This window comes from Alligator mississippiensis, chromosome 6 (genome assembly GCF_030867095.1).
Source record: "Alligator mississippiensis isolate rAllMis1 chromosome 6, rAllMis1, whole genome shotgun sequence".
Lineage (NCBI taxonomy): Eukaryota > Metazoa > Chordata > Crocodylia > Alligatoridae > Alligator > Alligator mississippiensis.
The window spans coordinates 99590421-99613477 of record NC_081829.1 but is presented as its reverse complement, the minus strand read 5'-3'; the positions used below and the strand labels follow the sequence as shown (position 1 = coordinate 99613477).

Sequence of the window (23057 nt, the reverse complement as noted above, 5' to 3'; positions counted from 1 at the left end):
TGTGGCAGAGCAAGCCCGGAAGCGCAACTGCCTCGTGCCACTTCCGGGCCGGGTCGAGCGGAGTGCTTCCGGGTGAGGCGGGGGGGTGGCGGAAGTGGCGCCGCCATGACGGGCCGCGGGACGCCGAGCCGCTTCCTCGCCAGCGTGCTGCGCAACGGCCTGGGCCGCTACGTGTGCCAGCTGCAGCGCCTCAGCCTCGTCCTCAGCCCGGCCTCGCCCAGCTCGCGCGGCGCCAGGTACGCCGGACCCGCGTGACCCCGTCGTTCCCCCCGTCCGGGGGCCACGTGACCCCTGACGTCACGGGGCGCTGGTGCTAATGCCCTCGAGCGTGGCGGCCTGCACGTGACCCGTGCCCTCGTGCCCTTTGACCTTCTCCCAGCAGCATGGGGGGGATGGGGAGTGTGACCCCCTCCCCTCCCCCAGGTGGATGCACTTGGCCCCTGACCTCCCACAGCGACCGGGGCAGCGGGTGTGCGAACCCTGACCACGCGCGCCCCGCTCCTCTCCCCGCAGGGACTACGTGGAGGAGAAGGTGGTGGATTTCGCCAGGTACAACCCGGGCATCGCCGTGTACGTGAACCCCAAGGACTGCCAAGGCCCCACCGTAGTGGCCGAGTATTGTGAGTAGGCGCCGCGCCGTTGCCACGTTCAACATGGGTTGTGGGGGGGCGGGGTTGGGGAGCCCCACGGCCGCGTCGCCCGCGTGGCCCTCGACGCAAGCGCGCGGAGGGGCCGGACGAAAGGCCCCGGACCCAGAAGCCGGGCGCTCCTTGTCCTGGCAGTGAACGGCGCCGTGCGGGAGGAGTCCGTCGCCAACCAGACGGCCGAGGACATCGCCCAGCTCATCGGCAAGCTGGCCAACCAGTCCGGCCTGGAGATCGTCCGCATCCGCAAGCCTTTCCACACCAACCACCCCAGCATCCAGGGCCAGTGGCACCCCTTCACCAACAAGCCCAGCGGGCTAGGCCTGCAGACCCTGCGCCGCGTGCACCGGCCGGGCTTCCCGCCCCCGGAATAAACCACGCAGCGCAGGGCTGGACTCCGTGTGCACGCGTGTGGGAAGCGGGGCGTGTTGTCTGATCGAGGGGGGGCGCAGAGGACTGGCCCACCTGGCCCCTGCCGCGCCGCACCCCAGAGCCAGCTGCGTGTCAGGGCCGGGAACGTCTCTTGCTGAGAGAGGGGGCACGCTGCGTGCCCTCGGGCCACGTCCACTGTTTCCTTTCTAGCCCTTGCTGCCTCTCTCCTATCTCGGCTCTTCCCTCTCTCCTCCTCCGGAGTCTGGGGTTTGACCCCCCCCACGCACCCCTATGCTCCAGCACCGCAGGGGTACAGCCCAGTCCCATCCCAGGGGGCGTGGCTGGGGGCAGGCAGCCCCCACAGCGTGCCCGCGCCATTTAGGACAGGAGGTAGTGAAGTGCTCCAACCCCCGTAAACCTCCAGGACAGGCAGGGCCCTCAGAGCTGGGCAAAACGCCGGGGTTTGCCCATGCCCCTCGAGGGAGGGGGCAGGTTTCCCTGCCTCAGGCCAGCCTGGTACCGGCAAGGAAAGCCCGGCCCAGCTAAGCCCCAAGCACCTGCCTTAGCACCCGGCAGCCTTTGTCGCCCTGACTGACCCCTGGCACAAAGGGACCCATTTCCCCCACTCGCTGTGGGCACAGCCTGGCCTGCCAGCTCCCCCCCTCCTCCTGGGACCCAGGGGGCTCTGCAGCTGGCACTGGGCAGACTCCCAGGGGCAATAGGCTCCAGGGCTTTTCCAGTCCCCCCCCCGAACAACCTTCCCCACTGGGCTTCACAGTCCCTGCCCCAGAAGCCAGGGGGTTGGAGAGCGGCCCAGGGCAGGTGGCTGCAGCCCTGGTGACCGGAAGGTGGGGGGACGGCGTGCCAGGGGCTCCTTGCCCAGCTGTCCTTCCCCCTGCACTTTCTGGTGCTGAGTGACTCCTGCTTGTACCTTGTGATTTCCTGCCCCAAGGCTGGGGATGCCAATCGTGCCCCCTGGGCCTTCACCAACTCGTTAACAGGCACCTCCTCCCACTCAGCCCATCTGTATCAGCCCTGAAGACGCTGGGACTGCGTCCGAATTGGGCTGTCCTGTTAACTGTGTCCGTGCCAGCCCCAGGTGTGGCCTGCAGACCCCGTCTTGGCCTCCCAGGAGGAGTTGCTGGATTTCCCTTTGCCAATGATACCACCCCCACCCTGGCCTATACTGTGGTTCCTTTATGTACAGCACCTTGCGCTCGTCTCCACTGTGATGGGCAGGACGCCCAGGCCCAACCCCCATAGGCACAGAAAACAAGGAGAGGCTGCAGACGTGGTGAGAAGAGGGAGAAGCCAAGGCACCCGCCTGGTGCACAGGGAGGGGGAAGCCTAGAGAGGCAGCAGCAAGATGGTGCTTCTTGGGCACGGAGGGCTGCCAGGAGGGGCAGACGTGGGAGTGCCAGGTGCAGGCCTGAGGTGGGGACACAGTGGTGACCTGCTGGGAGACCCCAGCACTGGCACAGCCCAGATTGGGGACACGGACCCCCATTCCCCTTCCTGAGCTCTACGCAGGGGCTGGCAGTAGCTGGCACAGGGCTTTGTTTGAGACCCCAGGCCCGAGCCCCCAACTCTGCAGCAGACCCCACCTGACATGAGAGAAGCCCTGAGCCCCCGGGGATGGGCTGCCTGCCCCGACACCGAGGCCTGTTAACCCTTCGCACACGGGCTGGGCACGGCCTCAACCCTGCAGCGACTCCGAGGAGACCTCCCCAGCCCCTTCTTGGCTGCCAGGCTGGGTCAGAGCAAGCGACGCTGGCTGGTCCAGACACATCCGCATTTATTGCTGACGAGGAGACAGGGCCTGCTGGGGTCCCCCGAGGATGTCTGCCGGCCCCCTCCTGCACTCGCAGACCGTGGCATGGCCCCCTCCCCTCCCTCGGGCCCTCTTGTCCCAGGCAGGGCCCTGACGGCCCAGGGCAGGGAGTGAGCAGCACCGCGCTGGGCAGGAGGGTCCCACGCTGCGGCCCCTCAGTGCTGTCCTCTCTTCGGGCTCCGGCCCTGCGCCCACCGGGGCCTCCGCACTCGGGGCCCAGGCCCTGCTGGTCCACGGAGGCGGCCGGCTCCCAGCCCAGCACCAGCCTGCGGGGAGATGAGGCACTGAGTGTCGGAGGAGGCAGTGCCGGACACGCGGGGCAGTGCTTCACTTCCTGTCCCAAATATGCCAGTACTATCCCCCCCCCCCGCAAGGTAATTTGTGGGGCAGAAGCCATATGGGACATTTTCCCCCTCCCCAGGATTTGATCCCGTGGCAGATTGACCCCCAAGGGCCTGGAGGACACTACCCTGGGAGAAGAGTAGCCACATGACAGCTACCCCGGGGGAACTCACCGGGGGTTTAGCCACTCCTGCCTCCCTGAGGGCACTGAATAGCACTGTGCTCACCCCACTTACCTCCCCCGCACCCACGGCTCTACCCACCTCTGCTCAGCCGAGCCGCCTCCCGGCTCTCCCGCAGCTTGGCGGCCCCGGCCTGGCACCCAGCTCTGGCCCCAGCACAGTCACCCCCCTCCCCACGGGTCCTCTCCCACTGTCCGCCGGCCGCCCCGGGCTTGTAGAGAGCAACTCAAGTCTCCTTAGTGTCCGGCGACCAGTCTGGGAACACCCCGGGGGGCAGCGGGGGCCGGCGCCCGAGCCAGGGGGGGCCTGGGGGGCCCCTAGACGGAGCTCTCGTCCGGCTTCTCCACCAGCTGCGAGTGCTTGCGCTTCTCCAGGATCTTGCTGAGCTCCTCGGCGAAGGAGCTGGGGCACAGGGGCGCGGCGGTGCTGGGCTCGTCCTGCTGCCGCAGCAGCATGTAGCTGTTGCCGTTCATCTTGCGCAGGACGCTGGGCAGCGCCGACAGCCCGTTGGGCGTCTCGGCGGGCGGCGGGGGCGGCGGAGGTGGAGGGGGCGCGGGCGGCGGCGCCTCGCCAGGGATGATCTGCAAGCAGCCGTCGTCCCTCGCCGCGTCCCGGCTCTTGGCCAGGCAGCCGGCCGACACCGTCTGCAGCTCCACCGTGGCCGCCCGTGGGTCACCCAGCACGTACTTGCCGCGGCGGCGCTGGAGGCAGGCCACGTAGAGCAGCACGGTGCTGAGCACGAGGCACAGCCCGCCCAGCACGGTGATGGCCGCGATGTAGAGGAAGCGCGGGTCGGGCAAGGCCTGGCCAGCGGCACGGGGCACGAGGGGCGCCGAGGGCATCGGCGGGGACAAGGGCGGCGTGGGCAGCACAGCCAGGGCGTAGGCGGCCAGCAGCGAGTGCAGCCCGTTCTCCTCGGCATAGCAGGCATAGTCCCCGCTGTGCTCGGGCAGGGTGCCCGTCACCAGCAGCCCGTCCACACCCACGCGGAAGTGGGTGCCCGGCGTGGCCGCCACGGACCCGTTCACCCGCCACACGGCCCGCGCCAGGTTGGAGGGCTGGTCGCAGGGCAGCAGCACGTCGTCCCCGCGCAGCACCCTCCGCGTCTTCCGCGCTGCCACGGCTGCAGGGAGAGCAGCGGGGGTCAGGGTCACCTCACGGGATGGGAAGACCCTGGATGGGACTCGGGGGGTGCCATGGGTGGGAAGCCCGCCTGCTGCCCCAGAGGTGCTCTCTGAAGCTGGCCGGGGTCCTGGAGGCACCCAGATGCCTGGGTTCCTCCCCTGGGGTCACAACCTGCTCCGTGACCTTGGCCCAGGCATGGGGGCTGGTGGGGCCCGGGGGCACAAGGCACTGGTGGGGAGCACAGCTGGCATGTGGGGTGGGGTGGGGTGGGCAGGGGCGCCCCCAGGGCAAGGGCCTGATACTGGGACAAGCCTCACCCGGGTTGGAGTCGTTCCCGCAGCCCTCATTGCCGCGCTGCACATCCTGCACCAGCCGCGCCCTGCGGGACACAAGGGCTGGCATCAGCCCCATGCGGTGGGCATGGGCCCCGCAGGCACGCACCTGTGGGGGGGACACACACACATACACACGCCATACACGCACCTGTGCATACACATGCCTGCCTGCACACATGCAAGCACAGACACGTATATGCATGCACATTTACATACACTACCAACACGTGCCCACACATATGCATGCCCACACATGCACATGTGTATGGACACCTGCGTGCCCACACACATACATGTGAATGCGCATGCATGCCCACATCTACATGTGCATACATGCATGCCTACCCATCTGTGCACACACATATGCACATGCATGCCCACACACACACACACGAGTAAACATATGCCCACATACATAGTTGCACACACATGCATGCTTACACATGCCCACATACACATAAGCACACACGAGTGACCCCAACACACCAGCCCCAAGTAGGGGGCTGACGAGCGTGCCATGCCCGCCCCCCCTCCCCAGCAGAAAGCCCCCCTGGGACGAGATGAGAGTTGGGGCTCCAGGCCAACACCCCTCACCCCCAGCCCTGGGACCAGGGCATCCATGGGCCTCCAGCTGGCCGCCCAAGGGGGGCTGCATGTCGGGAGCGAGGAGCACCACTCCAGGAGAACCACCCCCCCATGCCCGGTACCTGTGGGGGGCACCATCCAGGTGGGCGCAGCGGGCACCGTCCCAGGCGCAGTACGGGTCCCGGGCCAGGACACACTCGTAGCAGGAGCCGTAGCGGGCGCAGGCAGCCAGGGGCAGCTGCACGACGCCGTCAGCCGCCCCCACGTACACGCTCCGCTGCAGGCACGGGCAGGTGCCCATCAGCATGGCCCCGGCCCCCCGGCACCAGGGGGGCCGAGAGCCTGGACTCCTGGGCCCTTTTGGGATAGGAGGGACGCCTCCCTCCTAGGACTGTTCCTGCCCCCCGGGGCCGCCCCTCACCTGGACCTGGGAGATCACCAGGTTCTCCACGGGCTGCGGGTCCTTGAAGACCTGGAGCTCCTCGATGATGTGGACGCTGGAACCCACGACCACGGCCCGATGCAACCAGCCATCACCTGGCGGGAGGCAGACCGGGGCTGGTCGGGGTGGGCCAGGGCCACGTGGGGGGGGGTGTTTAACCCTTTGTGCCAGGCCCTGACCCAAAGGCGGGTGCCCCCCCCAGCAGCCCCAGGCATCCCAGCCGCTGCCCGAGGACTGAGAGCAGAAAGGACCGGGGTCATGGGGCTGGGGGCAAGGTCGCAGCGAAACCGGGGTGGGCAGGAGCCCCATGCCTGAAGAGGGGGGCGGGGGGCTGCAGGTTGGGAGTGAGGGGCACCGGCAGGGCCGAGGAGGGTCCCCAGGGGCCACCCCTCCGTCTCACCGGTGCCCAGGAAGAGCACGTCGTAGAGGAGCCCGTCCAGCGCGGGCACGCGGTCGGCGACCACGCGGGTGTAGCGCGCGCCCTTCTTGAGCAGCAGCGGGGCACCGCCGGCCGGCCCCACCTCCTCCCACACCAGCGGGTGAAGCTTCACGAAGTCCAGCACCACGTTGGGCAGGTCCTGCGAGGAGTTGAAGCCGCCGTGGCGCACCCGGGCCGTGATGCACTGCGCGGACGAGGCCGAGGCCGCGGGTCAGCCGGGGAACGGCCCGTGGCCCTGAGGCCACCGCTTCCGCTGGAAGCTAACAGCCCCTAATAACAGCAGCCTGGGCCGGGCTCGGGAGCCCCCCAGACCCGCCATGCCCACCCCCAGCCCGGCAGTCACTTACGGCGCCAGGCCGGGGCTCGGGCACCTCTCCCTCGTAGCGGGCCCACTTGCGGGCGGCGTCCTGGTACTCCATGTAGGGCCCGTCGAAGGCTCGCTGCAGCGCCGAGAGGTCGTAGCGGCACACGGCCGACACCTCCATGCTGCGCCTAGAACGCGCCCGCGGGTCAGGGGCTGGGTCCGCACGCCGGAGCACTGTCTACACTAGGGCTCGGGAAGCCGGGAGGCAACGGCGCGCTCCCCGCACCCGGCTTGGGGGATGCAGATCCTGGTGGGGGGGTTACAGGGCCTGGGGGGGTCCTGCAGCTCCATGCCTCTCAGTTGCCTCTAAGGCATGGAGCAGCTCCATGCTCTAACCACTAGGCTCAAGTCCTTGCTGCTGCCCCTTTAATTTAACCCCACACCCTCCCCCCACTCAGGGACTCCCCAAATCTGGGGAGAGGGGAGGGTTTCTTTAACGAGTGTGCCAGCTAACGAGCATCTCCATGGAAACGCCCTCCTCCCGGGGCCCAGGCTGGCACAGATGCCACGGCGCTATAAATACCGGCGCCCCTGCCGCGCGGCTATAGACACAGGCGGGCTAATTAGCCGGGGAACAATTCATTCACATTCACACCGACAGGAAATGCCGCTTCCTCCTTCTCGTGCCAAGGGGCCGCGGGCCAGGGATGCCCGGGCAGCGCCAGCCGCCCCGGCCGGGGCAGAGGTTCCTGCTGGCTCTGGGTCCGGCTGCCACCCCTGCCGCAGCGTTTGCCCGCCGGGCTACGGTGAAACCCCACGTCCACCTTCTGCCGGCCGCAGCCCCCGACCCCGTGGCCCGCGCTCACCATTGCGGCACCAGCGTGAAGGCGGCGTAGAAGACGGTGTTGGGCCAGGCGCCGCCGTCCAGGCTGCAGACGCTCTGCAGGAGCTCGTAGTAGGGCACGTAGCAGGCCAGCCGCGCCTTCAGGAACGTGGTCCACTTGCGCTGGAGGATCTTCTGGCCGCCCGCGTCCCCCTGCGGCGGGAGAGCCGAGCCGTGAGCCCGTGCCCGGCTCAGTCCCCGCTGGCGCCCCTGTCCGTGCCCCGGGACAGGGAGGAGGAACGGGGGGCTCACCTTGCACACCCGAGCCACCCGGGCGACGCGGGCGGCCTGGCCCTTGCCGAAGAGCGCGGCGCCCTCCTCGCCCGCCCGCTCCGTGAAGAAGAAGTAGATCTTGTCGTCGTCGCCCACGGGGCTGCGCTCGCTCTCCCGCACCAGCGCCGAGGACACGAACTCAGCATCTGTGCCCGGCGGCGGGGGTCAGCGGCCGTGTGCGGGGCAGGGGCGGGAGGGGAAGGGGTCTCAGCTCCCACCCAGCAGGGCACAGCCCCATGCCTCAGTTTCCCCCGCAGGGTGGTTCTCGGCATGCACGGGCTGGCGTCTGAGCTGGGTCGCCCCAGCCCTGAGTGGAGCAGACCCCGTCTCCCCCAGGTGAGGCCTGGAAGGGTCTGTTTAGGCATGACCTATGACCCTGGGTCCATATGACCCCCGAGGGCAGCATGTTCTTCCCGCACGGGGAGGGGGCCAGGCACTCAGCGGGACCAAGGTCATGCTAATCCCACCCCCTCCGTGTAAAGCCTCCCGGCTCATGAGAGGCGAGCGGCTCTGCACCCCCCAGAAGTGGGCGCGGCGGGGGCCGGGGAGCGCTCACCGTCCAGCCAGTGCAAGGGGGACTCCTCGGTCTTGAGCGGGCGCTGGTGGAGGTTGCGGCGGACATCGGGCAGGCTGCGAAACTCGTAGCGCGTGGCTGTGTAGAGCCCACCGTCTGCCGCCGGCGGGGGAGCCGTGAGCACCCATGCACGCCCCTACCCACACCCCCAGCTCCCCCTGGGCACCCACGACCTCTCCACCTGGCGTGCATCCACAATGCCCGGGGGGTCCGGGGTGTTTGGGGGCCCCCCACCCAGGTGCCCGGAGCTTACCCACGATGAGGCCAGTGTAGCCGCGGGCAGGGTCATACGGGCACTTCTCCTTGCCCTCCTCCAAGAGGCCCGGCAGCACAAACCGGTCGGCGTGCTGCGGAGAGAAGGGGGCAGAGGGGGGTTATTCTGGCCAAGACAGGGGTGTGCGTGGGGGGGAGGTGAGCTGCCCCCATGCAAGCTGGGGACTCGCTCCCATAAGGACATATAATACGGGGCGTCACAGCTGGGTCCGTCTTGCCCAGTGCCCGCGGCACTCACGATGGCGGCGCAGAGCGGGTGGAAGGCGTACGTGCCGCAGGCGTACAGGTGGGTGCCGTTCAGCCGCTGCAGGAACCGCACGTGGTTGAAGCACTCGGTCTGCGAAAGGGAGACACGGGGTCATGGCAGGGGGACCCGGGCACCGCGACCCGGGCACCGCCGTGGCCCCCCAGCCCCGCCGCGGCCCCCGCCCCGTGCCAAGCACCTTGTTGTTCTTGCCCTTCTTGAGGCAGTCGGCTTGTTTCTCCAGGGACGCTTCCCACTGGATCTGCGGGGGCAAAGGGCAGCGTGACCCAGAAGGCAGGAGACGTCCCATCCCCTCCCTGCCGCCCCGTGAAAGCCCCTTCTCTGTACGTCGTTACTGAGACGAACATCCACGACCGGGGCTGGGACCCCCGGGAACCAGACAGCTGCCACGCCACGGGATCCTCACCGTGCGGTGCGAGCCGTCGCTGATGGCACTGGCGTTGAGGGCGAAGATGGCACCGCGGGCGCCCACGTAGAGGATGCCCCGTTCGTCCTCCAGCAGCAGCGTGGTGTAGTTGTGGGCACCGGCGCCGAAGCGCTGGACATGGGAGAGCTCTGGGGGGAGAGGAGGGGGCATGGGGTAGGGTTAGGACACACACACACACACACACACACACATATACATGTATGCATGCACACACACATATGCATGCACACACACACGCATGTGTGCACCCACACATGCACATCCATGAATACACATGCACACACATACACACGTGCACACATAAGTGCACACGCGCACCCACACATACATTTACATGCATGCATATGCACACGCACATACACTTATGCATGCACATATGTGCATAAACACATGTGCATGCACATATGCATACATGCTCCCATGCCCACATACACGCACACACCCCTGCCACCCCTATAACAGTTTGTCCCGTCCATCCCCTTATGTTGGCAACAGGGGCTCTGCGGCCAGTACCGTGAACCTCCTCCCCCACTGACAACCTAAACCCACTTTGGGGGGGTCAGTGTCAGCCCCACCCAAGCCACCGGGGCCGGGGAGGCAGGACTGGGGAGGACAGGCTGGAAGACCGAGGGTGACTGAGTCTGGAGAAGAGAAGATGACGGGATTTGATCACAGTCCCCAAATCCCCCGAGGGCGATACAGAGAGGATGGAAATGGGCTGTTCCCTGTGGCCGCAGGGGACAGGACTAGGAGCAATGGCCCCCAGCTGCAGCAGGGGAAACTGAGGCTGGAGACGAGGAGGAACCTCCTGGGAACAGCAGAGGGATGACAGCGAGAGCATCACACGGACACGGGAGCCTTCGTGTCGGCTCACGTGCCGCTGCCGGGTCACCCTGGGGCCAGTTCAAGGGCCAGTCGTCCCACTGGGGTTGGCCCTGGTCCAACCAGCCCGGCGGTCCAAATTGCTGGTGAATCCAGCACAACTTGTGACCAAAGCAGACGCCCTTGCCCCGGGGTCTTCCCAGGGCAAAAAGTGGCGTGAACTGACACCCAAACAAGTCACGGTGTAAAGAAGGGAGAGACAGGAAGAGCCGGGCCTGGCCTCGGCTCCGACACCGCCTGCCTCTCACCACGGACAGGTCACTTCACTCAGCCTCGGGAGCAGGGGCCGGCTGAGAAACCACAGCAAGTTTTGTAGGAAAAGCTGCTTTCGCTTCTCCCCGGCCTTGCTGCCCAAAACACCCCCCGGCCTTTCTTTCCACTTCCCGCCCAGCGAATGCACCAAAACTCCCCGCGATGAACCCGACGCGGCACAAAGGGCATTTCTTGCTGCCAAAAAGTTTTCTAAGTGGGGTCTATTAAGCCATTTTTCCCGCTGAGAAAAACGCTCCCCAGCTCCCGCGAGGAAGACCAGTGGGTGTTTGTAACGCGGATCTCTCCAGCCGTGCGGCGAAGGGGACGAATGAGGGGACACTTCAGAGGGTCCCAATTGCTATCCAGCTGGCTCGGCAGGGAGTTTTCCCCGACTATTAAAATCTCTCTGTGGATGCGGGAACTATTCGTGCCCATGTCCTGCTGGAACGTATCACATCCGTGTCCTTCTGCCGAGGAAAAGGAGCTCCCCGGGGTGGGCTGCAGGGATGGGACCCCTCGTGAACCCCATCCGAGCAAGGCACGATGGCTGGGACCTCCTGTAGCCTTGGCGGGCCAAGGCTGGGCCCTGCGGGGTTTAAACTTTGCCTGCCCCCCAACCGCATACATGCTCCTCTTCTTGCCAACAGGCCCGTGATTTCCCCCCTCCCTCCACGGCTCGCAGCCAGGGAGATAATGGGCCCCTGGGGCAACGGCAGTGGCTTCTTGGCACAAGGACCCTCCTTCCCGGACAAAAAAAGACCACCGCAGAGGCCACCGCGTGGGAACAGCAGCTGGGCCGGGGCCAGCAGGCGTCCGCGGAAAGCAGCCAGCCAACAAAGAGCCGGGAGACGAAGGGGGAAGCTGCCCGAGGGGCCCCGCCAGACTTTGCCGGGGCAGGAGGAGCCCGTCCGGTCTGGGGCGAGGGGGTCGGGGGCTGCCCGCGAGGAGCCGGACAGGAGACGTGCACCTGGAGCCTCCCGGACAGGACATGGGATTGCACCACGGGGTCGGCGGCCAACAGGGATCAACCCGTCCAGCTGCATGGGCATCCCAGGGACACATGCAAGGTGAGCAGAGGGAGCTAGAAGCCAAGGGGCACGGGACAGGTGCCTGCGATGCCCTCCCCGTCTCTGGCTCCCTCCTCTGCAGAGACTGGGTCCCCGGCAGCCCCCAGCGCTGCCCCGTCGGCTCCGATCCCACGTTCCAGCCAGATCGCATCCGCTCGCTGCATCCTGGACGCGGTCCCGGGACCGGCCCCTGGAACGAATGTGCTGGCACGGGGGCCTGGGAACTGGGGAGGGGAGCCAGCGGGACTGCTCCCCCCCGTCTCGAGGGGACGCTGGCAGCCACGTCCCGGGCCTCGGCGCCGGGGCGTGGAGCTTTGTTCCCGGAGCAGAGCTGCTTTTGTGCCCGATGGGTTTTGCAACCCCGGGGGGGCAGGAGCACGGGTGCACAAGGGGGTGGCAAGCAAGGCTGCGGGGGCGTTTAGCCCCAAATACTGCTCGGCCTCTGCCAGCTCACTCGGAGAGCCTCTCCCCAGTCTCCCGGATGGATCTGGAAGGGGAGACCACGAGCAGATGCTGGAGCGATGGTGTTACGGGTCCGGGGGCACCGCCAATGCAGGGCACGTGTCCACGCTACCAGCTGGATCCTGCTGGCCTCGGGGAACACGGGGGCAGCGGGGTGAGCCCAGGTCCATGGCTAGCCATGCCCAGGCGCCAGCTCGGGCACCAAGCCCAGGCTGGAGGCACGCGGGATTAACTCTGGTTAGAAGAAGCCCGAGCTTTTTGACGGGGGTGAGGGGTCTCGGGGTGCAAGGGAGGCAGAGGCTGCGGGGGGAAACGATGCCCTGATGGAAACCCCTGGCTGTGGCAATGACAGCCCTCGTCTTTACAGCGTGTTGCAAGGGTCAGCTCCTCCAGGCAGAGCTCAGCCGCCGTCCCCCGGAGCCAACGAGGGACGGGAAAGACCGAGACCCCCCCGGGATCCAACATCGCCAACCTGGGCTGATCCCTGAGCCGCCAACAACCAGCCAGTCCTGCCCCCACGCACACGGACGCTTTTAAGGGATGCACGAGGCTTTCCGAGAGGGCGTCGAGCCCTCCTGCCCCGCTCCAGTTCCTCTGCAGCAGAAGGACGGATTTAGTACTTTTCGAGTAACCAAAATAGGAACGAAAGCTCAGAGCCGGCATTTTCCAAGCAGGGCTAGAGCCTAATGAGGCCGAGAACAGCGATTCTCTGCGGTTCACTTGGACCAGGACCCCGACCTGTCCCACGCGTCACGATGTGCTGCCCCCAGCCTCTTCCTCGGTGAGCTCTGCCACGGCCTTCGCTCACCCCAGCAAATCCTCAAGCCACGGGGCGGCAGGGAGCTGAGGGGTTGCATCCAGCCCAACCCCTGCCTGAAGCAGGTTCAGCCCCGTCCAAACCCGCCCAGACAAACCCATCATCTAAACTCTTTGTACGACGACTGTCAACCCTGACACAGCCCCAGGCATCACACCCGACCCTGCCGCAGGCGAAGCCGGGGGCTTCGGCTGCCAACGTCTTGCTCCTAGAAAAACGTGACAATAAATGCTCCAGAGACCCCGGCCCAAGCCGTGCTCCCGCTGCGGGCTCTGCGGCCACTACCGCTCCGTGCCGGGGAGACACGCTACACGCGTGCCAGGATGAGTTTATCTCCAGTACAATGGCGAGAACTTCGTTACCTTTGTAGGTGATGGTCAGCCTCGGCGTGGCGTCCAAGTCCGGGGCGGAGCGCCGAGAGGGGTAGCCCACGGCCACGGCAGCAGACAGGGCCAGCAGGAGATGGGCCACGTGTCTTCTCATCCTCCTCGGGGGGCCACGATGGCGGCCACGTGGACGCAGAGCCGGTGTCTGAGCAGGCAGGGAAGGTCCCGCTGGCTCCTCGGGGGCTCACGGCGCCCCGCAATCGCGGCTCTGCAACGCAGAACAGAAGGGAAACTGAGGCAACGTGGCAATGCTGCACGACACGCCTCCCCGCACCGGCCCCTGCTCCGCTCGTTCCTCCCGCTCCCAGGCTCAGCTTAATTGCAAAAGCAGAGATGACGGAAGCTCCAGCAGGAATCGGGCTCCGCCGACCCCCGGAAACCTGCTCTCCTCATCAAACCCCGGGCGCACGCACGGCTCCGAGAGGACCGGGATGGAGCCGTGCCGCCTCCGCAGGGCAGGGTGCAAGGCTGCACCCCGCTCACACGCTGCTCTCCGTGGCCCCTCTCGCACCCTCCAGTTCACGGACCCTACGGGCAGAGCCCCGAAGGGGCTGGCTCAAGGGATTGGGGCCCCCGATGCAACCAGGACCCCGCTCTGCCGCCATTCAGGGAGAGAGAGAGACAAAGCGAGGCGGACCAGGCTGGGCCCGCTCCAGCCTCCGGCATCGGCCCTGCCGCGCAGGGCACAGCCTCTGTCCAGGCACCCACGAAACCCCCCACGCTGTTGCATCACTTCCTTCCTCTTGGACGCCATCCCATCACTTGCTCCTGGGAGCTACTATGTCGCTACCTTCCTCCAGGAAGTGATTACATCACAGCTTCCTAGAAGCCATGACATCACTTCCTTCTTCCTGGCAGTTAATACATCCTTTCCTCTGGAGATCCACTCCATCGCTTAAACATTAACGTCACTTCCTCCTGGAAGCTATTGCATCACTTCCTTCCCCCTGGAGGAAGGAAGTGATGCTATTGCTCCCAGAAGGAAGTGACGTTAATGTTTTCCCGGAGGAAGGAAGCGATGGAGTGGATCTCCAAAGGAAACGTGTATTAACTGCCAGGAAGAAGGAAGTGATGTCATGGCTTCTAGGAAGATGTGATGCAATCGCTTCCAGGAGGAAGGTAGTGACATAGTAGCTCCCAGAAGGAAGTGATGGGATAGCTTCCAAAAGGAAGGAAGTGATGTAATAGCTCCCAGGAGCAAGTGACGGGATAGCTTCCAGCAGGAAGTGATGCAATAGCTTCCAGCAGGAGGCTTAAAACCCCTGACACATGGAGCAGCAGCAGAGGAAAATATCCCCTCCCGGCCCCGTGTGGCAACCAGCACAGCCCAGAAGCCTGGGAAATTCCCCCAAACCGGGGTTCGGTGCCCTGCACGGACTCACCAAGGTGCCCGGGGCAAAGGGTATAACAAAATCCCGAGTGCTCGGGGACCCGCAGCTGGAAGCGGGGACAGAGGGGCTGACGCCGGGCTGCTCCGTGCCAGGAAACCCAAGGAATTTGCTGAGCGGGGAACACCATCGCAGCAGCCGCCGCACCGCTGCCACCCACCCACCAGCCTTCCTCCGGCGAGGACCAGCTGCCTCTGCCCACGCGCCAGTTGGTGCCAGCTCTCTGGCACGGCCCACCGTGCTGGCAGGCCCCACAGGCTGCCGGCAGGCTCCGGGGACCACCCGGCACCCCGTGCACGGGGGTGGATGTTTGCAAACTGGAGCCCGCGTGCTCAAACCGTGCAAACATCGATGCAACCGTGGGTCCAACTCTCCCGGGTCAGCTGGAGCTGAATCGGCAGAGCTGGGCGCACAGGGTGCAGCGGCGGTGTGGGGAGGAGAAGGGAACAAGTCCAAAGCCAAAGTCACACTGCCTCGTGACCCGGGGTGGGAACGCGGGGCCCGTCCGCGATGCTGGCTGCTCTCAAAGCTTTCTGGTGCTATGTGAACATTGCATGTGCAGCTCCCTGGCGTGCTGAGCAAAGGTGGTGGGAGACGGACCACAGGGCCAGCTGCAGAGAGGCGGACACGGGTCTCCAGTGACCACATCCGACCGGACCTCCGCCAGCTGCCCGGAGAGAGCGTCCCCCTGCCCGAGGCCTTGCAGGGAGGAGACGTGGTCTCTGCAAAATCCGGGCTACAACTTTTCCGTCCTTCCTTTGCTCGGGGCTGCTTTCCCTCCCGCGGCGTGGAGAACGGAGGACGTGGTCCCACGGGAATAGCTGATCACAGTCTCCTGCCGGAGCTGCCGGAGGGGGGGAAGGAGGGAGCGAGCCAGCGGCGCTCCAAAGCCGACACCAAAGGGCTCTTCTGGCCGTGGCTTCTCACCTAAAAAGGAAGGGAAGGAAGAGGAGCGCGGGCGGCCACGCTCGGCTGGCCCGAGGGGGAGCAAGACGCAGGGAGCTCGGGACGTCAGCGCTGTCCGCTCCGGGGGGGAGAGTCCAACCGAGCGTTGGCGGCGTTATCAGGCTGAGAAATCGGTAGAAGCCAAGGGTGAGGGAGGCAGGCCGCACACACGCACATACACATGCACACACAGACGCACATGCACACAGATATACCCATGCATGTGTCTATATATACATACACACATGCACCCACACAAACACCTATATACATGCACACACACGCATGTATATAAGCACATGCACACACACAAACATGCGCACACACGCACGCGTGTATATATGCACATGCACACATACATGTACACTCATGCTCACACATACACATGCACACGCGCGCGTGTATATATGCACATGCACACATACATGTACACTGATGCGCACACATACACATGCACACGCGCGTGTATATATGCACATGCACACATACATGTACACTCATGCTCACACACACATGCACACGCGCACGTGTATATATGCACATGCACACATACATGTACACTCATGCTCACACACACATGCACACACGTGCATGTATATATGCACATGCACACAAACACATGTACACATGCTCACACATACACACATTTACATGCACACATATATACACATACACATGCATATGAACAAATATACATGTGCACACATGCTCACACACACACACATATACACACACACACACACACACATACACACACATTCATGCACGCAAACAAACACATATGCACATGCACACAGGTATATACACATACAAACATGAACACACACATATGTGCACACACATTCATGCACATGTACACAAATACACACAGAGGCACATGCAGGTGTCCAGCCCAGGGCGAGTCCCTGACGCGGGGACACAACCTAACCCTGAGGAACCTCGGCCTGCCAAGTGGGTCAGACCCTGGCTCCCCATCGGGCCCTTCTGCTGCTCGCTCTGCAATGCTTCCTTCCACCCCGCCAGCTTCCCTCCCTACTGCTTTCGGGCAGGGGCCCCAGGGGCCGGGCAGGTACACACTGAAGCTCCTTGCAGCCCCTCTACCAAACCTCCTGGGTGCCTTGGAAGAGCGGAGGAAGAGACACGCAGATGATAGGTTAATAAGTAGGGTTTCCGGGGGGGTGACACTGAACAGGACCTCCAGAGAGCACCCGCTGCCCCTTGAACATATCCAAGGAGCTGCCTAGTGAAACTCTACCTTGAAATGCTCACGGAGGAATGAGCCGAAGGCAGCCCCCCCCCGGTTCCTTGTGGATGGAGAGTCCAGCCAGGGCTGGGGCGTGCAGGAAAGAAAAGAGGTGGGGGCCGAAAAATGCAGCCAGAACCTCAGCAAAAGCTAAAAGCCAGGGCCGGTGTCCGCAGGGAGAGGAAAACCGGGGTGGAAAACAGAGCCCGGAGCATGTGGAGAATCGCTCTCCTGGCTGCCGGGCTCCGAAAGCAGCGCCAGATGTTTTCCATTTCCCTACCTCCTCCAACAGCCCCCCGCGAGACGGATGCCCCCTTGCAGGAGACAGCATCTGTTTCCACGGCGGCTCTGTCTGGCGCAGTCTCCCCGTCCCCCTCCGCCATTAACATGCTGCTCCCGATAACCGGAGCGTCGCATCTTTGCAGCGGTCACGGGCGCGGAGATGGAGGGAGGGGGAGGGGAGGGGGGGGGTCTCACGATGAAGGGAGCTGCTGGAAGCAGCTGGGAAGCCGGGGGCTTCAAGGGGGGGGTCGAGGACGCCGGGAAAGCAAGGCCTAATGAAGAGCAGAAGGCGAGCGGATGCGCCAGGCCACGTGCCTGCTGTCCCTGGCGTTCTCCCGCTGCCCTTGAACTCCTCTTTCACAAGCTGTCACGGGCACGATTGCCGCCGTCTCCGGCAAGTCCTGCTCCCTGGGTCTGGCTCAAAATCAGCAACACGCCGGCGGTCCGCTCTGTATCCGGCTGAGCCAGCTGGATCTCCTACCCCACGGACTGAGGCTGCAATGGAGATCATGAGCTGATGGGGCCAGGGGAAGCCCGTTCCCAGCCTCCCACGAGGATCAGTTTAGGCCTCCGGCGCAAACGTTTAGCAAGCCAGGAGAAAGGAAACCTGAACCGCTGGCCACGGCAAGGACTGGGCAGCTGGAAAACCCTGGTTAACTCGCTGACCGGCAGCGACTGGTCACGACTGCCAGGGCGACACCGCCGGTTTCCAGTGCCGCTTGCTGGTCAGAGCTTCCCAAAGGGGCCGGTCCGTACCCGATCTATACTGATGTCCCACACTCTGAGGAGCTGGCTGGTTTGCTGCCGTATTTTCTCTACACACAACATGCATGTTTTCCCCCCAGAATAAGGCCGCACTAAGCAGGGAAGCTGATTTTCTGCACAGGATAGACGCGCCCTTCCTGCCCCGTAATACAGCAGCTGTGGCACTACTATCCAGGCAGCCGAGGGAGTCAATTGACTTAATGGCCCATTGTTCTTCACTCCAAAGGGGTTAACAACCATCTTTCCTTTTAACTATCTCAATGTTCCCCTAATGAAGAGAAGAGTACCTTTCTCAGGGCAATTTTGCTGCCTGGTCTCTCCTGTTTCACGGCCCTGGAGACTCTTTAGCTCTTTTCAGAACCACAGCTCTACCCATGCAGACCAGTCCCCAGCAGCACCCAGTGTTTCAGCATTAGTTAAGCAGGAAAGGGAGGGTGAATGAGCCGAGCTGAAGATGCGGGTTTGTTCCTTTTCTATACAGCCGTAACTCTGGGAAAATCTTTTTTTCCTTCCTCTGCCTCCCCAGAGACAGGATCACTCCCCAGCCTCGCTACCTCGAAACAGCAGCCTTTTAGCAGGTGAATTTAACCCCTAGCGCCGTGCTAACTCACTCGCAGCACCCACTCTCCGACCCTCCAGGCCATGCCCCCCAAGCCCTCTCCATTGCTCAAGCTGGCACTGAAATGCCAAGGCCAAATCCTGACGTTTCTCCTCGGTTATCCCTGCAACCTACAGCCGCTTCTTCTGTCCCCAAAGGCAGGATGAGCTGCACGAGAGACCAGTGCCTTTGAACCCCGGCCAGGACAGGACGCAGGGGGGGCTGTTGGCAGCGCTCAGCAAAGCCAAGATGAAATCATAGGGGAGGCAGCATCCCGGGATGGAGCACCAAGCGAGCAGATGCTGCGGCAAGCCTTGAAAGGGCCCCTTGTTCCTTGGCCAAGACCATCAAGGATGCACTGAGCATAGGAGCAGTGCGGGAACCACCCGTGGCCTTGATCCCAGCGCCAGCCAGCCTAGGCCAGACCACGCAGGACGTGGAAAGAGCGCCTCGTGACTGGGTTTGCTCCCGGGATGAAGGTCCACCTCGGGACAGCATCGCATGGTAGAGTTGGAGCCCGGCTCCAGGGACAGCGCCGCATGGCTGGGCCCAGGGCTTTGCCCAGGGTGATGGTGCAGAGGCAGGAAAACCACGGGAGCAACACCCGCTCGGAGAGACACGGCTGTCCATCCGGCAGCGCTCCTGGGCAGCCGATCACATCCATGCCGCCTCCAGAGGGTACCGGCACAGGCCTGATCCTGCCCCAGATAGGCAGGGAGGAGGGAAGCAGTGGCTCAGATCCACTGCTGGAGCCTGGATGAAGTGCCGCGTGTTAACACGGCTTCTGGCTACATGCACGTAGCCGAGAGGCGAGAAGTACCTCCCCGGAGCCCAGGACGCACTGGAGACGCGCGCAGCCGAAGGGGCTGGGTACGTGCACCAAGTGCCCGCGGCACCCGCTCTGTCCCTGCCAAGGTGCCCATAACCCAGCCACCCCCACCCGCCCCCGGCAGCTCCGGCGCTGGTAACGAGCCGTTTTACAAGGCTGAGTCTGCCAAGAGACGCGTCCTGCACCCCGGCCTGCTTTCCCCTCTCGGCAAGAGCTGCAGTATCTTGTGCGTTGTCCGTGTGCCCACCGGTCTCCTTGCAGGCCACCAAGTCAGGCTATCGAGCAAGCGAAGAGCATCTCGACACCAAGAAATAAAATCCCTGCTGTCCCCAGGACAGTGTTTCCAACCGGCGCAGCCCGCACGCGAGGAAGGGAGGTATTAAGAGGCCATTATTCACTCCATACATCTCACGCCTTTTTATGACCGGCTTTTGCTTTTAAATATCCCATTTAGGCTCTAATGAAGCCTCATCTCCCCTAAGCTGTTCAGCGCCAAGCCCGTCGCAGCCCGATTCACGCCAGCCAGAGCTGCCTGCTCGTTTGGAAGGGACTAATGAGAACAAAGAGACGGTCCAGTGCCTCTGAATAGAAAACTGCTTGATAAAGCCCCCGGTGCAAGTTTGTTTGCTTAGGATCTTGCACATACAAACCGAAATGCCTGGGCCCTCTGGAAAGCTGTTCAAACATGCTTACGGGCTGCAGACAGTTCCCGCAAGAGCAAATATTTCATCAGATAGAGAGGGGGGGAAAAAACCCCCAAGAGGAAATGAGCGGGGATGCCGGGCTGGAGGGATGGCACTCAAAGGAAGGATGGTTTTGCAACCTCTTCTTGGGATAACAGTGCTGGCCACTTCCCAAGCAACAGGATCCTAAAGAAGCGGAGCTGGAAGGGACTAGTCCAGCCCCCTGCCCGAGGCAGGTTCAGCCCCGTGCAAGCCAGCCCAGACACATCCATCATGCAAACCCTTCGTAAAACCAACGTCAACCCTGACACAACACCAGACGTCACACCCGGCCCTGCCGCGGGGAAAGCTGGCGGGGGCCACGGCCGCCAGCATCCTACTTCTATAAAAGGTTGTTACTAGAGGCTCCAGGGATCCCAGGCAGCGGTCGGGCCCTGCTGCAAAAGAAGGCAAAACCCCCCGGTCCTGGCCAGGGAGGAAAATTTCTTCCTGATCCCCATATAGCATTGGTCCGACTCTGAGCACAGGGGCAAGACCAGCAGGAGCATTGGCCCAGCCCCGTCCCCAGCACCTCTAGGGGAAGATTAAACCCCTCCCAACACATGGTGCAGAAAGGGGAGAAGGGGGCAACCAGCACAGCCCAGAAACCTGGGTCACCCACCGCAGAGCATGGCATCGCTGCACCGAAATCATCCCCCACCTGTGTGTGTGCATGCTTTCCTTGAACACCCTCAGCGATGGAGAGGCCACCCCTTCCCTGGCGTCTCTCCCGTGCCCTCCTGGCTTTCATAGATTCATAGATGTTAGGGTTGGAAGGGACCTCAATAGATCATCCAGTCCGACCCCCTGCATAAGCAGGAAAGAGTGCTGGGTCTAGATGACCCCAGCTAGATACCCATCTAACCTCCTCTTGAAGACCCCCAGGGTAGGGGGGGGGTAGGGGGCTTTAGCAGCGAAGAAGCTTTTCCCGTCATCCAACCTAACCCTGCTTTGCTGCAACATCAAGCCACGGCTCCGCGTCCCGTTCTCTGCAGCGAGAGGGGAAAGGTGTTTTCCCTCTGCTCGAGGGCAGCCCTTCAGGTAGGCGCCAACTGCTCTCAAGTCCCCTCTTCGGCGCCTTTCCCGCCAGCCGAACGCGCCCAGCTCCTCCAGCCTCTCCCCGTCCGACTTGCTTTCCAAGCCCTTGAACATTTTTGTCACCTGCGAGCGTCTGGCATTTCGCAGGTCGGCTTCCTAGCAATAAGAGGAACGACAAGCCTCGTCTAGGGTTATCCTCATGGGCGCACTAGTCCTGGAACAGAGGTGGTCACAACAGCACACTAGGACGCTGCTCCAACACCAGCGTCCTGTTATTCCCCAGGGAGCAGCGTTGTCTGGAGTGAAATCACGAGGCGCCAGAGGACAACCCCCCCCCGGCTCACGCCGTAACCTCCGACGAGCCCCAAGCCACAACCCGTGCCGACTCTGCTCAACACGCTTCGACGTGAAGGATTTGGGATGCTTATGTGACGGTAACGAAGCGAGATAACGAAATTGCTGCCCCCGTGGAGAGGAGGAGAAACCAGGCTGCGGTATTCCCCAAGAATCCCTCCAGCCTGCATCGACATGCCACGGAGACGCACGTGATCCTCCCGGGCGTGGATGAGGGTTAAGGAGAGAAATGCACGGAGAAAGAGAATCGGCTCGTGCATCTCCGCACCCAGCAGAGGAATGGCTCTGCGGTAGCTGGAAGCCTCCTCAAATGGGTGCAAGTCACCGTGTCAGCCGCTGCCTCTCTCCAGAAGGCGCTAGCGAGAGCAGACAGCGCGCAGCGAGGCTTCAAGGGGTTGAAGAGCATTAAAAAATAATACCAGTGGTCACAGTGAGAGTAACCGGGCCGTGGACAACGCTGATGCCAGGCCAGGGAGCCTGGAGGTGATGGGCCCTGCTACACCTTCAAACCCAAGTTGGGTAGAAACCCGCTCCGGAGTTGTTACACATTTCCAAGCACTCATTTTACAGCTGGCTGCCTCTTTTTATAGCCATTTTTATATCACATGATAATTACTTTGCACATGTGGCCGGTCTACATTTATTGCGTGATTCATCAGTTCGGCGTGTGGTCATTACTTTGCATGCATGGCCCATCTACATTTATTGTGCGATTCACCGGCTCATTGTGGAATCTACTTTGCATGTATGGTCCACCCACATTTATTGCACAATTCATCAGTTCAGTGTGTGATCGCTACTTTGCATACGTGGCCTGTCTACATTTATCGCACAATTCACCAGCTCATTGTGGGATCATTACTTTGCATGCATGACCCATCCACATTTATTGCACGATTCATCAGTTTAGCGTGTGATCATTACTTTGCATGCGTGGCCTGTCTACATTTATTGCGCGATTCACCAGTTAATGGCATCATATATGTAACGTGTAGTAGGGACCCATGAGAACGTCACTCTCCAAGCCATGGGCTTGCCCAAACTGGCTCAGACCAAGGGTCCCCCCGGCCCTGGCCCCCGCACTGTGGCCAGCTGCACCAGAAGAGGGAGACAAAGGGGGCAAAGGCACATTGTGGCTTCCTCACTCCGTGGCTCCAGTGTCAGAGGCCACGAAAGGATCCAGACCGTCATAATGACACAGGCTTTCTACACACCAGTGCAGCCTGGTGACATTGCCCCATGCCCGGCAGGGTCTCGCTGCCCTCCCCACCCATGCCCGTGTGGTTCCAGTCCCCACTTCCATTGCTCCCAGTGGGACAGCGGCTGCAACTTCCCCAGCCACACTGGACAATGGGCTCTGAGGCTTCCAGCATTTTGCTACGGGTAAGAGCAAAGAAAGGGCACAGAGCTGACCTGGCCACCATGAAAAACCCAGCTAAAGCCTATAAAAAGCATCAATCTACTGCCTTAGGAGGTGGCCCAACATCCCAGAGCAGACTGGGCAGGAAGGAAACCCCACCAAGGGGTAGTTTGCAACATCCACTGGGTTCACAGCCCAAAAGCGAGCCTCGAATGCAAGCCAGAGCTGGCACGACCCGGGCCCCCTTTGACCCTTCAGTCTCCCTTTAGTCAACCGAGCCCAAGACTCTTCCTCAAGAGACCAGTCTTCCTCCCCGTCTCCCACAGCCGACCGGGTTTTGTTTCTGGTTCCTGTTGAAACACCTCTCATCG

At 63.1% G+C, this 23057-nt stretch overlaps 2 protein-coding genes across 9 annotated transcripts in view; one reads left to right on the top strand and one right to left on the bottom strand.

Moving 5' to 3' along the window:
• Positions 1-59: 59 nt before the first annotated feature.
• On the top strand, positions 60-1033 carry MRPL43 (mitochondrial ribosomal protein L43). Its single transcript, XM_006277476.4, has 3 exons — positions 60-236; positions 514-620; positions 783-1033. The coding sequence occupies exons 1-3, from the start codon at positions 106-108 to the stop codon at positions 1016-1018; spliced, it is 474 nt and encodes a 157-aa protein (XP_006277538.1). The 5' UTR covers positions 60-105; the 3' UTR covers positions 1019-1033.
• Positions 1034-2794: 1761 nt separating this feature from the next.
• Positions 2795-23057, bottom strand: part of SEMA4G (semaphorin 4G) — a 36010-nt gene continuing 15747 nt past the window's right edge. For 6 of the 8 annotated variants that reach the window (XM_019486037.2, XM_019486032.2, XM_019486039.2 and 3 more), the window contains exons 2-16: positions 13139-13370; positions 9276-9424; positions 9048-9110; positions 8843-8941; positions 8585-8678; positions 8314-8427; positions 7737-7903; positions 7468-7637; positions 6645-6789; positions 6259-6481; positions 5838-5953; positions 5539-5693; positions 4814-4875; positions 3453-4494; positions 2795-3113 (exon numbers count right to left, since the gene is read on the bottom strand). In XM_019486037.2, the coding sequence (XP_019341582.1) occupies positions 3689-4494; positions 4814-4875; positions 5539-5693; positions 5838-5953; positions 6259-6481; positions 6645-6789; positions 7468-7637; positions 7737-7903; positions 8314-8427; positions 8585-8678; positions 8843-8941; positions 9048-9110; positions 9276-9424; positions 13139-13259 (2484 nt within the window). In that variant the 5' untranslated portion in view covers positions 13260-13370 and the 3' untranslated portion in view covers positions 2795-3113; positions 3453-3688. Of the gene's footprint in view, positions 3114-3452; positions 4495-4813; positions 4876-5538; positions 5694-5837; positions 5954-6258; positions 6482-6644; positions 6790-7467; positions 7638-7736; positions 7904-8313; positions 8428-8584; positions 8679-8842; positions 8942-9047; positions 9111-9275; positions 9425-13138; positions 13371-15150; positions 15478-17018; positions 17250-23057 lie in introns of those variants that run through there. The other 2 variants (XM_019486036.2, XM_019486035.2) reach the window with 2 other exon arrangements.